The sequence below is a fragment of the Enhydra lutris genome, unplaced genomic scaffold (assembly GCF_002288905.1).
Source record: "Enhydra lutris kenyoni isolate GAN:26980312 unplaced genomic scaffold, ASM228890v2 scaffoldscaffold19, whole genome shotgun sequence".
Taxonomy (NCBI): domain Eukaryota; kingdom Metazoa; phylum Chordata; class Mammalia; order Carnivora; family Mustelidae; genus Enhydra; species Enhydra lutris.
Window position 1 is genome coordinate 32,123,463 of NW_019154103.1, and position 16,737 is coordinate 32,140,199.

The following is a 16,737-nucleotide window of genomic DNA, read 5'->3' on the forward strand; positions in this document are numbered from 1 at the left end:
CTAAGCTCAGGCCAAAAGCCCAATCAAACCAAATTCCTAACCCCATCTTCCCAAGGCTAGCTCTTGGGGGTTACAGGTAAAGCTTAATAAAAATAAAAAGGCTTAAGCAAAAACCATTTTAAACTATAACAGAGAATTAATGAGAGATTCACTAGTGGGAAGACAACCCTCGAGAATATACAAATAGCAGTTATAAGGAGCTAACCTTATAACTAGCCCCTGGGCTGGTAACTAGCGTTCCCCAAGAAGGGTCTCCAACTCCTCCAGACTTTATGGGAGAGGGAAGAGTCCTCTCACTGAATGGCAGAGAAGTAACACCTGCAGAAATATGCCCTGTGGATCTTACTACAAAGTTTGTCTCTAGAGAGCCCGGAAAGATGTTCAGGGGGTAGTGGCTCACCTTAGCGCCTCCACCACAGAAGCACTAGAGTTAGGGATGAAGGGGAAAACTTCTGACCTCCAAGCATTATTGGAGCTTGGCAGTGGAGAAAGCCAGGTACGCTCTAAGTGCCTGCCTACATGTACACCAAAACCCACAAGAAAATCCCTTTTCTTCCTGTAATGTCTCTTCAGCGCCCTCTACTGACAAAGCTTCAGAGGCTGCGGGCAAAGGAAAACTTAACTTAAAAGGGCTCAGATGCATTTTCACAGAGCAGTCAAAAAGGGCGGATTTGGAACAGCGCGGCAACAGAAAATAACCCGCACAAGCATCACTTCTTAGGCTCCACTCAGAGACTCTGTAGCCAGCTGTCGTTTGGCAGTCTCCTTACCCTCAGGTTTCACCAAGAGGTCACCAAAAGCTCCCTGGTTCTCGTGCCATAAAAAGATGAGTCTGGGCAGAACGCAAAGCCCCTTTCTCCTCTATCTCTACAGCTCCTCACCGAGTTGCCGTCCCAGGCACGCCAGGCCCGGGTCCTCAAGGACAGGAAACCTGGGCAGTGAAAAGGAAGTGGGGAGAAAGCTCACCCCTGTAGAACCGGGGCTGCTGGCGCCTGAAGGCCTCTGAGGGCCTCACCTCCACCCAGGTTGCCTGCCAGTTCACAAAAGCCGTCTGAGGTCTTCTCTCCGCCTGGGCTCAGGAAGGCGGGCGCGGGGCGGGCCCGATGGACGGCGCACTGCGATTGGGCGCCGGAGGCCCCGCCCCCATCCCGGCGCGTCGAGAGGGGGCGGGGCCAGCCGCCTGTTCGGCTTCGGGGCTGCGGGCGCCTATTGACCCAGCAGCCGCCTCGCGGCGGCTGTTTCCTCTTGCTCGTGGCGGGCGGTGTAGGAGCGCCGAGTGGCGCTGGAGAACCGGCGCTTCCTTTCGCAGCTGCCGCCGCCATCTCCGCATTTACGGGGCGGAAAGGAGGAAGGCGACTCGCGGCTGCAGCTGGAGCGGGCTTCTCTCCGGGGACGCTCCTCTCCTTGCTCTCCTTTTCCTCCTCCGCGCGCCGCCGCCGCCCGCCCCCTGCGCCCTCCTCGCGCAGCCGGGGTCCGGGAGGAGAGAGGAAGGGGCGCCGGGGGCGCGGGAGAGGACGGCGGGCGGACGCGCGCTCGGAGGAAACTCCTGCCGTATCCGTTCGTCCCCTCGCCCAGGGTGCACCCCGGCCTGGCCTCGGCGGCGGCGGCCGCGCCGCCGGCAGCAGCAGGAAGGCGTTCTGGCGGAGGCGGTGCCGCGGGGGCGGGTCCGGCCGTCCCGGCGCTAAGTTGTGGGGCCCGGCTCCTCCCGACCCTGTTCCTTTTCCCTAGTCTTTTCGGACCTAGCTCGGTGCTGTCGACCCCAGAGCCGCTGATCCCGCACCTCCTGGGTGAGGGGGACACGCCTGCCCTCGTCGAGAAAACTTTTCCTGCTGACTCGGTCGGGGCGGCGGTGGCAGGAAGTCCGGACAGCGACCTCTTCTCTGCCTGCCTTGCGCACGCTGCCGGGTGCGGGCGCTGAGCTTGAGATCAAGTTTGCGGGAGCCCCTTCCGGGCTGCAGGCGGGTCCCGCCTTAGGAGGGACGCCCGACCCCAGGGAGGGCGGTGGGCCCGGGCGAAGGCGGGGGGCGTGTGGTGGCGCGGGAGGCAAGGTGCGGAGCGCGGTCGGGATCCGCACCCGCAGCCAGAAGCGCAGAGAGTAGGAGCCCGGGAGCAGGGAGCCTCCGGCGGCCGCTTGCAGGAGTCCACAGTCCGCCTCCTTCTTCGGTGAGGACAGTGTCTTGGCCCCGAGTCTATCGAGGAAAAATGAAGTTAAGCCGCCAGTTCACCGTGTTCGGCAGCGCGATCTTCTGTGTGGTGATCTTCTCGCTCTACCTGATGCTGGACCGGGGTCACTTAGACTACCCCAAGAGCCCGCGCCGCGAGGGCTCTTTTCCCCAGGTAAGCACCGGCGTGGGGCTCTGCGAGGGTAGGCGTGGGGGCCCGTAGTTCCTCGCTGCTTCGCGACCTCTCCCTCCTGCCGAGCCTCCGCGCCGGAGCAGGGCGAGGACGAACTGGAGGAGGATCCAAGCCTTCTCCAGCCGGGGCTCTGCAGCGTTCGGACGGCGGTGACCGCGACCCGGGAAGCCTCCTCCTCCCGGGCGGCCGAGTTAACAAAGTGCCGGGCAGCGTGCGGTGGCGGAATCGCGCTCAGGGGCAGTGGCCATGTTCCCGCACTCGCATTCGGGCCTGTTGGGATGGTCTCGAGCACCTGCCGGTTGGAGAGCAGCGCCGGGTTACCACTGTTAGGCAGCCCCTCGGCCCACACTGGGTTAAGCTGCACAGACCCCCCCCGAGCGCCCCCAGTCGCGGAAATTGATCAGGCAGAGCCTGTCTGGTCTGTTTTTTCACCCCACTGTCTCTCGAGAAATAAGCAGAAGTTTATTACGTGTTGCAGACCTCTTAGATGTGAATCTGTAGGGTTGATTTTAGTGTCGTCATTCTTCAGCTATTACATAGGGTTTGTTTGGAGCAGACGTGGGAGCCCAGTAGGGAAGCGCGTGTTATACTCCAGCCGGAAGCTGTGGGGCGCTCAGTCCTGCGCCCAGTGGTCAAATTCTCCATCGAGTTGGGAAACCACCCGTCTTAAGTCTTTATATAAAGTTACTAAAAATAAGCAAACAGAGACAGTCGGCTGTTTAGAAATATGCTGTGCCGCGTGTGCGATTCGTTTCAAGTTCTTTGCCCATGACCTGTACACTTCAGAAATTTTAGTAAAACTGGGTGTTGTATAGTATTCTCTAATGAATGAACCGGCAGAACTCAAAACCGTGACAAGCTGATCTAACAACTACTTGACTCAGACATATTGAACAAGCTGACGGGGTTTTTCTTTCTTTTGTGACAATGTAAGTGACCAGAGAGTATCCTTGCCATTTGTTCTTGTGATGTATTAAGGCAAAAGGCTTAAATTCAATTGAAACTAAACCACTAACTTCACCAGAATTCTGAAAGTGAAACAAAACAAAACAAAACAAAAAAAACCTCTTCGTGGATCCTGTCATCAGTACAGAGCCCTCGAAATATTTTGCAGGTGAAAGGTATTAAAAATATTGTAAACGCGTGTCAAAATTAGGAAATACAGTGAGATAAGCACTATGGGATGTCTTTAAATCTTGACTTTATAGTTTGTCCAGTGCCTTCCTGAGATTGAGTAAAAGTTTAAAATGGGGCAAACCCTCTGAAGCCATAGAAAAAGGAGTTCTAAGCCCTGCCTAACATGTATAATTTGGCCGCTAAACTTGCTGTGATTCCCTCCCCCACCCCATATCACATTTTCAGAATTTTCCTCATTACAGGTAAAATCATAAAAGCTGATATATTTTACTTAAGCTGTTATCTTGAATAATGTCCTTTGGCTTTGACTTGATGATCACTTGGAAATGATTTATGCAAACATCTGGGGCTGGGGTTCTCTGGCAACCTTGACATTTTACTGTTTCTAAAGAAGTGAGTGACTCATTCAGTTACTGGGAAATCTTAAGCAAAGTTAATTCCAATATTTTAATATCCAGCCTTAGTCCTCCTAAGGGGGCTTAAGTTCTGGATAGAGCAGAATGTGTTTGATGAAAAATGACAGTGGCTGCTGGAAGAGAAGGCTCTTGTCTGTTTTCTGTTTTGTGTGCAAGGGGAGAGGATTTGGAAGGTGGATTTTTTTATGCTCAAAGTTGACATTCTCAGATTTTTTAGGACTGGATTTTCGATTCAGGAAGAAAGCACTTTTTTGCTGATTTAGTTTTGGAGAACCACTGAATCCCCAAACAGACAGAATAAGCACTCTGTAAACCTCTTACATGCCTGACATCAACCTATGTGTCTTACAGGACAAACTCGATCCCCACCACCCAGTAGATGAGGAAACTGAGGCACAGAGAGATTAACTTGCCCATGGTCACACAGCTAAAAGCTGAGATTTGAACAGATGGCCCTTGGAGTCTAGGCTTCTAGCCAGTATACTACACTCTTAGAGTTCTTTATCTACTTTTTAGGTCCCAGTCTGCCTGCAGAAAAGATCTGATGTGGAAGATAGAGCATGTTGTTCTCTGGTTCCTTAGTTTATGACTTTTTTTTTTTTTTTTTTCTTGTAAAGAAGTTTCATTATGAAGCTCTAACGAGTGTGCTCCTTTTTCTGAAACGTTTAACACTTGAGATTTATACCTTTCCTGGAATGTCTTGTTGCTCACTTTAGAGCTAAACATTGTAATGAAAACTATTATGCAGCACAGCATCCAGCCTTTTGAGTCAGATTTAATTTTTTCCATTACTTCTAAATCCCATGTAAACCTTAATTTGATGAGAACACCACACATAACAAAACTAGCTTGCAATATATTACATTTCTTTGGTCAATCTGAAGCAAGCTAGTCTATCACTATATATCGTTTTTGGTGTCTAGTAGAATGATTTATCTAGAAAGGGATTGATTTCCATGAATTTTAGTTTAGGATTTAGGATTTTAGTTTCTTTAAGGCAATGTGGTAAGCAAGATACGTTTTAAAATGTTTAAATGTTTTAATTATGTTATCTGGTAAGCAAGATATGTTTTAAAGCCATCCTAGATGGAGAGCAATCTATTTGCTGTTACTCTGGCTTTCATTCTTTTCCCTTCCTCCTCCAATTCTGTGTTACTCACCACTTGGCCAGACTCTGGGGTGGCAGTAGGCCCAACTCAAGGTGCTTCCATTTTTCCCACCCTGGAGGAACAGCCTACCTCTGACATGGTCTTTGGAAGGCTTTTCCTTTTGCTCTTTGGGGAATTTCTTTGAGACTTGGAGGCAACAGGCAGCCTTGTCTGTGTATATTTCTGTGTCTATTTCAGGGTTAATAAATCTCAGCTAGAAAAATTAATAAAAGTTACACTGTAGTTAAGAGGCTGACCAGGGCCTAATTCCCTGAAGATGCTTTGAGGTAATATAAAAATTCGAATAGATGGAAAAGAAAAACATTGTTAAAGTCCTGAAATTCTTCATCATTTCTTATAAGCAGATTTCACAATTTGCTTACTATCTACATTGTATGTAATAGATTGCTTATTAATGTCTTCAGTTTGGATCTGGAGAATTAAATTAATAAATCAGATCTTGTATAACAATCAGTTTTTGAATAATTAGTGTAGACTATGACCATAAGGATTAATATTAACTCTTAGAAGTGTCTTCAGAGATTAGAACTCTGATAGAAAATGTGTAAGTGAAGTTTAGACTTCTTTGCTCATATAACAATTATCAAACAAGAAAGTGAGACTGTCTTTAAGATATTTGATTAAAAGACTTTGGAATGTGGAGACTTTTATGCCTTTTGGAATTTTTTTTTTTTTAGAGGCAGGGAGGGGTAGAAGAAGGAGAGAATCTTAAGCAGGCTGCATGCCCAGTGTGGACCCTGATGCTGGGCTTGATCTCACGACCCCTGAGATCATGACCTGAGCCAAAATCAAGAGATGGTCGCTTAAGGGACTGTGCCACTCAGGCCTTTTGGATTTTAACTTTCATTGTGAATAAACACATATAAAAATATGCTTAAATGTTTTACATCTCTAGTACTTTTTAAAGAGTCCATAGTAGATGTTTGATAAAAGTTGATTTTAGTCTTCCAGTTGTTTTTTTTTTTTTTTGCTTTCAGAAATCTGAGAATCCTAAAGATGATATATAGAAAAACATGATCTTCCTTGCTTCTGCATACTCTAGTGCACTCCATGAACTTTTGTCGCTGAGGTTTGTGCAGGTATGTGTAAGGGAGTTAGTTTCATTGTAGAGGGTATAATGTTTGAGATCTGTGACTTTGGCAAGTGATGGAACTTTAACAGCGGTGGCAAGCAGGCACTGAAGGAAGAATGCAAGAACATAGAAGCATCTGGAGAGGCTGGTCTACACCACCACCTCTTTCGGTCAGTCAGCAATTTTGCTGGACCCCCTTGCCTAACATAAGCTCACTTCCTGTACAATAGCTGTGAGTACATCCGTGCATCTAGTCTGAAGGCTTAAGTTTATTATTTTTTTAATTGAATTGAATTTGTTTTTCCCAGATCAGCACTGCTCTCAGGGACTAAACAAATACTTTTGTTTGGGAGATGTTGCAATCCTAATTATCTGAAGGGCATTTTCTCTCTGACTCATTAATTAGCATTAAAGGGTATCTGCACTGTGGGCACATTGACTAAAATCACCACTTTTTTGGTTGTTTTTACTTTAAGTCAGCTTTTGTATTTTGTGATAGCTATTAAAACTTTGGCCTTTTTTGACAGACTGGAGTTAAGTGTTGAGATTTTTCCTAGTAGTAGTAGTTCAGTAGCAGCTACTTATCCCTTGCTTCAGTTTTCATTTTTTAGCTCAGTGGTCTTAGTTTTACCTTGTTGTTCCCTCTCTTCCAGAGAGATCTTTAAGAAAATGTGAGGATATTCAACAGCTTGGGATAGGATCGCTGGGTGCTGGATTTTAAAGGCCTTACCTATGCTTTTGTCCCGTTCTGTCTTGGTGGTCAAGTTCCAGGTCGCATCAGCTTTTACAGTACACACAGCACTGAAGAGAGGAGGAAGAACTCCTAAAGAGTGGATTTTGCTTCTTTTTACAGTTGTGATTAGCAAGTTGATCAGGAACATGAAGTTAGACCATTTTGACTAAAATGGGTTTCTGTTTCAGTTGTAAACTTCAAGCCAAGCTGCTAATTTTGAGGTTGAAACCATGATGAGGTTCAAACAAATTTGAGGGTTGATTGTACTGAATTGTGTTTACACTTAGTGTTTGAGAATTGCCAGATTTGCCTTATGATAGGCAGGAAATCATTTGATTTGAATGGACTAAGTCTCCTGAGGTTGAACTGTAACTCTGTCGTGAGATAGTATATAAAATGTAATGTTATTTGTGTTTTTATGCAGAAAAACTCATAATAGGTATCTAGGAAATACTTTGTTGAATTTGTAGATCTAACACACCATTTTCTAAGTAAAAGATCAACTTCGAAGCACTTTAGCTTAAAACTTTAATACTCTACCTTTGCCTCACAAACTCATAGCTATTGATATTTGGGGCTGGATAATTCTTTGGTGTAGGGTCTGTCCTGTGAATTGTGGAATGCTTAGCAGCATCCCAATTTCTACCGAGTATAAACCAGAAACACCTTTCTTCCTTCTCCTGGTTGTAGCAACCAAATAGGTCTACAGACATTGCTAAATCTTTTCTGGGGAGGAGGGGGAATAAACCTGTTGAAAATCACTTCGCTGCAGTCTAGCCAAAGGCCTATTCTTTATATCCCTGGCACTGTGTTATATCAGTTTGCATTTTAGGAAGGAATGATCAGAAGGCTTAGTTCTAATACTCAAAAGGATAACTAGCATTTTTTGGTATATCCTTTCTCTGAATGCCTAAAAATGCACTTATGTTTTCAGGATTCTAAATTGCAGTATGTTGGAGAAAATCCAAGGGTAGATATTACGTTCATATGTAAATTAAAGAAAAAATAGAGGATTATTATAATGAAATTTCCTTTTTTAAAATTGAATATACTTATTCTGAGAAAAATTTCATGGCTAGGTGATAGTAAATAGATCACCTTTTACTTTTTGCTGGTTGAATTAGAGGTTGAAAGTAGTCCAGCTTTAGTCCCCTTATCTTTTAGGACAGAAGGAAAGACACACTGATCACTAATAAGGTAGTATAAAAGTCATACACAAACATAATTTGAGATGTTTGAAGGTTTTTTAAGTAAGCTTTATTTCTGTTAATGCTGATGATTCGAGTTACTGCATTTGGTATTCCTTCTTGAGAAAAAGCAGGAACAGAAACTGGAAAATAAAGTGGACGGAGATTTCCTTCTTGTTCAATTCATTTTGTTTTAAATAGCCCTTTTTAAAGAAAGGACGGTGGAAGTGGGGTAGGAAAAGAATGAAGTTCTTGGCAGATGTTCTCCTTCCTTTTTTTGTCCCCAAAGTCTCTGGTCTTGAACTCTGCCTAAGTCAGCTAACTGTGGGCCAAATCTGGCCCACCACCTGTTCTTGTGGGGTCACACGCTAAGAATGGTTCTTGTTTTCAAATGGTTAAATATTTCATGACGTGGTCACACTCGTTTCTCTACAAATCATCTCTGGCTGCTTCTGTACCATGAGAGTTGAGCAGAGCTGAGTAGTTGCCACAGAAACTCTCTGGCCCACAAAGCCTAAAATATTTGCTGTCTGGCCCTTGACTGAAAAAGTTTGCCAGTCCCAGATTTAAACTGTATTTCTCTATTATTAACATTAGAGGCAAATAGTGTGGTTAGATCCGTTGAAGCAGAGGTGTGTATTGAAAACAAAATTCTTGTCACCTGGTTATTAGATAAGCATTAGTGAAACTTAGTTTGTGTTTTGAGACTGTGGTTTAAAACTGGTGTTATATCCGTGTTTCATAGATTTCCCAGGTACCCTTGGGGAACCTCTGTGCTGGAGCATGGACATGCTTGACATGTTTAATTTGTTTCCCTTCGATCACCTGCAGGCTTCTCACTACAAGACTGCTGTGGGATGGAGGGTTCTGGGGCATGAACAGTACAAAATTGATCCATAGTCTCAAGATCAGAAACCGTAGCTTTATTGTATTCGGGATTGGCTGTAATTCACAGATGGGCTGAATTCTGAGCCTAATCGGACAGCTTGGGTTTAGATTGTGGAGGGAGAGCCCGTGTCCAATCAGGATGGAAGGTGACAGTCCTCTCTGGGACCCTGAAGGCTACTCAGCTTGGAGGCGGAGAACTACCAGGATGTCTGCAGGGGCCCTGGACTGCTAGTCTTCAAAGAGTAATACATTCTTGCTAATTTTGATACTTCTTCATGCTTCTTGAAGGTTATGTGCGACTTTCTTCTTTCCTTTTGGCATAGGCCAACACCCCCATTTATGTTCTCAGAGATTTCACTATCATCATTTAATTGCAGTACACTTAGTCCCAACAAAAATGAGTTTAATGAATCTCATTGAGTAGTATTGCAATTTTTAAGCATTGTCTTTCCATTTTTAAATGTATGCATTTCAGCATTTTTCACATGCACGTGGATTTCTCACTGGCTTCATTTGCAGAAGGAAAAAGTCTCTTGCATCTAGGAGTCAAGAGAAATGAAACGTTTTTTCCAAGGGCAGAACAAGCCCCAGATGTAACCTAGTCCTACCAGTGAACCTCATTGTCCTGAATCAGGAGCCTTGAGAGCTGAGGAATTTGCTAGTGACTTTTTTTCTTTTAAATTCATGTTTTCTTCCAGGATTGATTGTGTTTTGTGATGGGGAAAGCTCTCCTCCTGCAGGTGAGGCTGTACTTCGGGGCTGAAGACAGACTTCGCAGCAATTCACTCCTGTTCTTTCATATCACAAGTATGAAAAAATGTGGGGATTTGTGGGTCCTGGCCTTTGTGGTGACATTTTTACTGATGGAACATTAGAAGATGGAAGCCAGAGAATGTGAATTGTTCTCAGAATTACTTTCTCCCTAAAAAAGTCCTGAATTTGCATTTTGAGAATCTATGGAGCTAGTCATTCTCTTAATGGTTACCAGTACCCCTAGAAAAGTCATAATATAAAAAGTCAGAGAATTTTAGAGTAGGGAGGGTCCTTCCAGATCAGATAATTTAATCTTTGATTTTTCAGAGAAGGACACTGAGACACATAAACCAGGCTTCATCTATTTGCCCTGGTTCCCATAACCAGTCATAGCATACCTGGGGTATGCATCCTGGCCTATAATTCAGTACTTTACTCAGCACATATTTGCGATTTACTTTGCGTTAGGTACTATGGAAATTATGATAGATGTACTAGATAATGTTTCTTGCTTTGCAAGAGCATCTTAGTTATTTGAGGCGGTCATTTGTGAAACTCATTTGTGAAACAATTAGAGACAGCTGAGTGTTATTTAATTACTCATTAAAAGAGTTAGAACAGTGCCTGGCACATAGTATGTGTTCAGTAAATGCTAGTTATTGCCAGTGAACAGAGATTTATGGAGTAGCCGTCATGTATCAGGAACTGTTGTAGGTTCTGGGCATATAAGAGCTAAGAATAAAATAAGAGTCCATGACCTCAATTCTTGGTATAAGGGCAGAGGCCTGAAAGGAAATTCAATACTAAGTTCTGGTAATGGTCTGGCTCAAGTTGACCAAAGGACCTGGAACCAGAACTCGGCTTTTCTGATTGGGTAGGACTTTGCAGGGGGAAAGAACATCTTAGTGTGGAGTTATGAGCTTAAGGCTTGGGTCTTGAAGGAGCCTGGAATCATGAGAAGAGGTGAGGGGATTGGTTTGATTTGGAGTCTTTGGTGCTTGTAGGAAGTGGTTGGGAAGACATGGTAGGTAGTTTGGGATCAGATTGTGAATTGTCCCGGGAGCCAGTCTGAGAAGTTACATGAGTCAGTTGATAGTGAGCCACTGAAAGTTATTGAGTATGTTAGGAAGCTGCTTGGGAAAAGCCGTGTTGGAGAATTAATTTCATAGAAAATTTTAGACCTGGAAGGGAGCTAAGAGTATTCAATCTAGATTATTCTGGTAGCAGTGTGTAGGAAGACTCAGAAGCAGCAAGGCAGCTGAGAATCTGTTTAAGGTAATACAGACATAAGGCACTAAATCCCTATACCAGTATCGAAATGGCTAGAAACAAGAGGAAGAGGAAAATGTGCAGACATTTTGTGACAAAGAAGCATCAGGGCTTTCTCACAGATTTTTATAAAGGGTGTGTGGCTTGAATGAAACAATTTTTCCCACCTTTTTCCTTTGGGGCATTTGGAGAATGAGCTAATACCCCTTGCAGAAAGGGATAGTTTGGAAGATAACCTGGTTTGGGGAGGCAACCTCAGGTTCGTGTATGATGAGGTGGATGTTAGTAGAATAGCCAAGGGGGCTGCAGTGCCCGAGTGAGAGGTGAGGGAAGGGAGATGCTGATCTGGTAGTCAGCAGCATAGAGAAGATGAGCTCACTCGGGACTGTGCTTTGTGAGAATAGAGCAGACAGCCAAGGAACATTTCTTATAGCCAAAAGCTATGCTTCTCGTATTAAGATGATTGTGTAGCAGATGCTAATAAAATGAAGCAGCTTGTATTCAAATTGTCAGAAACCAGCTCATTGATCAGCATACCTAAGAAAAGATAAGACCATCATAAAGAAAGATTTCAAAGAAGCATTACAGTAGGAAACTAAAAAAGACCCTTCTCATTTTTGGCCCAAATTATGGAGTGAAGTAATTTTTTTTTCCCTAGGTTATAAGAACAGAAAATAGATTACTCTGTGTGTGTGTGTGTGTGTGTGTGTGTGTGTGTGTGAGAGAGAGAGAGAGATAAAGAGAGATGGATTTATTAAAGATCAAAAGGCAACACTTGAAATAGGGGATTCATAGCTTAAGGTTGTTTTGAAGATCAGACAGATTTCTGTGTACCCCCAAACTACCTCTTGTTGATAGTAAAGAAGAGCCATTCCTTTTTCATTAGGGGCTGACCACACCCTCCTCCCCCCTCAAACTGAAGAGATAAGAACTGTCTATGGCCCAAGGCCAACTTTTGAAAACTTGTAGGGCCCTACAATGACAAGAACACTTGAAATGCAGGATATTTCTTAAAACTTTAAGGGAAAAGACCTAACCAATAATTGTTTAAAATAAAGAAAAAAGACTTAAAAAGAACCTGAGAAATTTTGTATCCTTAACTTATCTTGATAGCTGATTGTATGATACTTAGAAATCTGTTTTCATTATATTTTAACATATCCTACTGTGCCTTACTGTTAGGTTTGTTGCTTCTGTGGTGTTTACCGTGCCCCACCTTGCCCTTATAGATTGAATGGTTCAGATGGACTTTTGGGAAGTCTGTAGTAAGGCTTTGTAAAACTATAGAATATTTGCTGCTTGAAATGAGACGTTAGGAAATTCAGAATTTATAATAACTCAGATGGGGCTTGCCTAGACACTTTTCTCATGTCTGTAGGGAACAGAATGGGCTTATTCAGAAAATGATTAGTATAAATAAGATTGGAGGCAGGCTGTTTATATATTTAAAACAACACTGTCTTCAGAGGGCTCCCCAAAACTTTTCTGTATGAAAAACTGTCTTACACATGTCAGTTGCATTTATTTTAATAGACTAACACTGTTCAGGTTGATTTGCTTTTTCCACTACCAACCATTGTACTCTTTTTACATTAATGTATTTCTGAAAATTACTTGGGTAAACTTATGTTGATGGAACTTTTATCATCAGATCCTAAAATACAATGTATGTCATTCATCCATGCAGAATGAAATTAGGTGGTATAAATAGTACATAATAACAACCCTTGTGCATAAAGGTAGGCATAGCTTAAAAAATGTAAGACAGATTAGCAACATAGATCAGCAGTCAGTGACCAGATGACATAAGACAGCATGACCCTAGTTCTCTGGGAATTGTTGCTATCCGAAAGCATATCCTAAGAACATTCATGCATGTTTTTGGGAAGGATACACTGTCGACATAGGTGTTGACGTATGTTGACATAGCTTTTGGCTATAAGAAATGGTCCTATGTGTAAGGGCTATGTATAAGAATAAAAGTATATTAAAAATACGTTGTAGAAGTAAAATTAGTGTGGTTTTCAAAAAAATAATTTCCAAAAAAATTGTAAAGAAAGGAAATGTTCCACAGAACAGTTCGGGAAGTGCTGAATTAAAGAATTTTATTAGTCAACACCTAATTTGCTTAGCACCACTTAATTGCAGTTATTAAATGTATTTGAAAGTTATAAAGCTGCACTGTATGAAAATATTTTATAATTGAAACATGTTGTACTTACAAGCCCTTGTTACAATAATCGTTTTAAAAGAGATAGCTGTTTTGGGGCATCTTACTTTATACACAGTAGCGTTGGATCTGAAATGTGGCCTTGGCTGGAGGTGGTTTCTGTGCAACTGCATGGAGGTGGTGTGGGTGGGGCCCTTATGGTTCTAATCTCCATTTACATCTGGAAACCCTTGGCTGGAGACAGAGCTGCATCCTGGAGCCTGGACACAGCGCCAGCAACTGGAGTCCTTGACCACATTTTTGGAGGATGGTGAGAGGATGGGGTTCACAAAGGTGGGGGAAACTGGAGTGGCCTGTTGTTACTCTAGGTCATGGCTGGGAGGCACAGTGATTCAGGGGCAACGTCTGAGTCCTGAGGGTCCCCTCCTGGGGCAAGGCATGGTGAGCCTGAAGTCCCAGCTCTTTCCTTCACCGTCACTTGGCACTCTCGTATACCTGCGCCTGAGTAGGTTCTGCTAATGTCATACGTAGGCAGGTGTGAGATTGATGAGTAACGATTTGCCAAGGCAAAGCCCACTGCTCCTGTGTTTTGGCAAGGTGTTACATAATTAAGTGCTCTTTGTGCTCATATGGTGAGTACATTTATTTCTTTGAATGGGCCAGTGGAAGCACAAAGGCAATAATACCTTGGAAGAGATTCAGGCATGATAAGCTTCAGGTCTGGAAAACACCATTAAAAGGTCATTTGTCACTGTGGTTTGTGGCTTGTTGAAACTGTAGTATTACATACACGACTGTGGCCACAGCCTCAGGTCACACTCTTTCTGGCCTCAGCACCGCACATCTTAAGAGGTGGGGTGGTCATTGAGGGGTTTCTTGTCTTTTTATGAAACCAGAATGCCTTCCTGTTAGGTGCCTGCGATCTGACTGAATATAAATAGCAGGATTCTTCTGTGTAGTTGAATAGCGGCTGACTGACTTGGAGCTACTGCGGGAACGGTGACACCCCTGCTGGAAAAACAGACTCTCTTTTACCAAATCACTGTTTTTATATTTAGCTTTAATACTGTGGTTCTTAACCGGGGATGTGTGAGAATTGCCTGGTGAGCCTTTTGCAATTATTAAAGGCAGATCTGGGCACTCTCTGTAGGTGATCCCCATTTGTCACCACTGCTTTAAATTCCTATTTGTACTGACCACTCAAATATAGATTCTTCTGACTCTGAGACGTCGTGTCTACGTCACGTTGCCGTTGAGCTGTCTCCTAGTTCCGGAACAGAACCTTTGCCCCTCCCTCTGCTCCTTTCCCGGGGCTCGCTCCTGATTTCCCTAAAATGCCACCCATCTTCTTCCCACTTGCCTCAGTAAAACAAACAAACAAACAAAAACCCACAACGGCTATTTTTCTTCTTTCTCTGTACCTCCCTTTCCTAGCTCATCTGTCTTGTCACAGCCTTTTGCTTTCCTCCACCGCCTCGATCCAAGCCACCTCGGCATTGACTCCCGATTGCCCCACCATAGCTCCGGAGTAGCCTTAAAACACTTTTTGTTCATTGACCCTAAAATGGTCCAAGATGAAGATGTTGATGTTTCTTTCCTGGAAAAATATTTTTAACTATTAAGTCTTTTCCTACCTCCTTTGGTCAAAGATAGGTGTAGAGCCTCGTGAGACCAAAACATGCCACCGGGAGACAGGTTGTAGAGTCACATGCTCTCACCTCTCATTGCTCCATTGCAGGGGCTCTCAGCTGCAGAGGCTCACAGCTGTCCAACTCTCTGATGGGAATTTGGACGGACTTCCTCTAAGAGGACCAGCCAGTGGAAACTTTCTTTATATAGGGTCAGCTCTTTACTGGCTACGTTAGTTTCCTATTGTTGCTGTCACAAAGCATACGGAGTGGCTTAAAACAGAAAAATCTATGTCTTCCAGTTTTGAGGATTTGAAGTTTGAAATGGGTCTTACTGGACTGAACTCAAGATGTTGGCATGGCTGCCTCTCTTCCGGAGGCTTTAGGGGAGAATCTGTTGCCTCATCCTTTCCATCTTCTAGAAGCTACCTACATTCCTTGGTTCCAGGCCTCCTCCAGCATGGCATCACTCTGACTTCCTCTTCCTTCTTTGTATCTCCTCTGCTTCTGATTCCCATCTCCCATTTTTTCCCCCATAAGGACCCACATGATTACATTGGCCTGTCAGTATTCTAGGACAGTCGCCCCATCTCAGAATCCTTAAGTTAACCACATCAGCAAAGTCCCTTTTGCCATGTAAAGTCATAGAGTCACAGGTTTCAGGGATTAGAACCTGAACATCACTGGGATGGCCATCCTTTTGCCTATCACACCAGACTCTCTTTAAACTAAACTCATTTGTATGTGCTCACTAATTGAACACTCATAACCACCCTGTGGTGCTCGCTTCGGCAGCACATATACATAACCACCTTGTGGGTGAGGTATTACTCATTATCCTCATTTTACAGATGAGGAAACAGGCACGGGAAAGTTATATACTTTGCCCAGAGATTCACTGGGGTAGTGGAGCTATAATTCATAATTGGCTTGGCTTCATTTTTTATCTTATTTTATTTTCCAGCTTTATTGAGATATAATTGATGTAGAACACTGTATTAAGTATAAGTTGTACAATGTGTTGATTTGATACACTCATATATTACAAAATGGTTATTACCATGGTGTTAGCTAATATCTCCATCATGTCACATAATTACCATTTCTTTGTTATGATGAGAACATTTAAGATTTACTCTCTTAGCAACTTTAAGTATGTAATACAGTATTGACTATAATCATCATGCTGTACAGTGGATTCCCAGAACTGACTCATCTTATAATTGAAAGGAGTTTTTGTTTTTTGTTTTTTTAAATAACTGTAAGTTTATACCCTTTCATCAACATCTCTGCATTTCCCCTTCCATGCTCTACCATTCTACTGTGTTTCTTTGACTTCAACTCTTTTGGATTCCACATGTAAGTGATATCATACAGTATGTGACATTTTCTGTCTGACTTATTTCACTTAGTGTATCCTCAAGGTCCGTTTGTGTTGTCATAAATGAAAGTTTTCTTTTTTATGGCTGAATAGTTTTCAAGTGTGTGTGTGTGTGTGTGTGTGTGTGTGTGTGTGTGTACACATATACTTGCATAGACCATCTCTTTCCATCCCTTCACTTTGGATTTATGCGTGTCCTTAAACCTGAAGTGAGTCTGTTATGGACAGCATACAGTTAGTCTTGTTGTTTGATTTTTGGTTTTTTTTTTTAATCTATCCAGCCACTCTTTGTCGTTTGAGTAGAGAATTCAGTCCATTTACATTTAAAGTAATTATTGATAGGTAGGAACTTATGTCATTTTATTGATTGTCTTTTTTGTAGATACCATGTTCCTTTCTTCCTCTTGCTGCCTTCCTTTGTGACTTGGTGATTTTCCATAGTGGTATACTTTGATTCTTTTCTCCTCATCTTGTGTGCATCTGCTATGGTTTTCTGCTTTGTGGTTACGATGACACTTACATAGACATTTTATAGATATAACATATATTTTATGGTAACAACTTTGATCACATACAAGA

The 16,737-nt window shown here is 43.2% G+C and overlaps 1 protein-coding gene across 2 annotated transcripts in view; it reads left to right on the plus strand.

The window, feature by feature from the left end:
* The first annotated feature begins 1,437 nt into the window (after positions 1-1,437).
* The window catches only part of LOC111148294 (mannosidase alpha class 2A member 1), a 168,898-nt gene continuing 153,598 nt past the window's right edge, over positions 1,438-16,737 (plus strand). Inside the window, exon 1 of one of the 2 annotated variants that reach the window (XM_022504781.1) lies at positions 1,438-2,337. In XM_022504781.1, the coding sequence (XP_022360489.1) occupies positions 2,203-2,337 (135 nt within the window). In that variant the 5' untranslated portion in view covers positions 1,438-2,202. Of the gene's footprint in view, positions 2,338-6,117; positions 6,157-16,737 lie in introns of those variants that run through there. The other variant, XM_022504782.1, reaches the window with a different exon arrangement.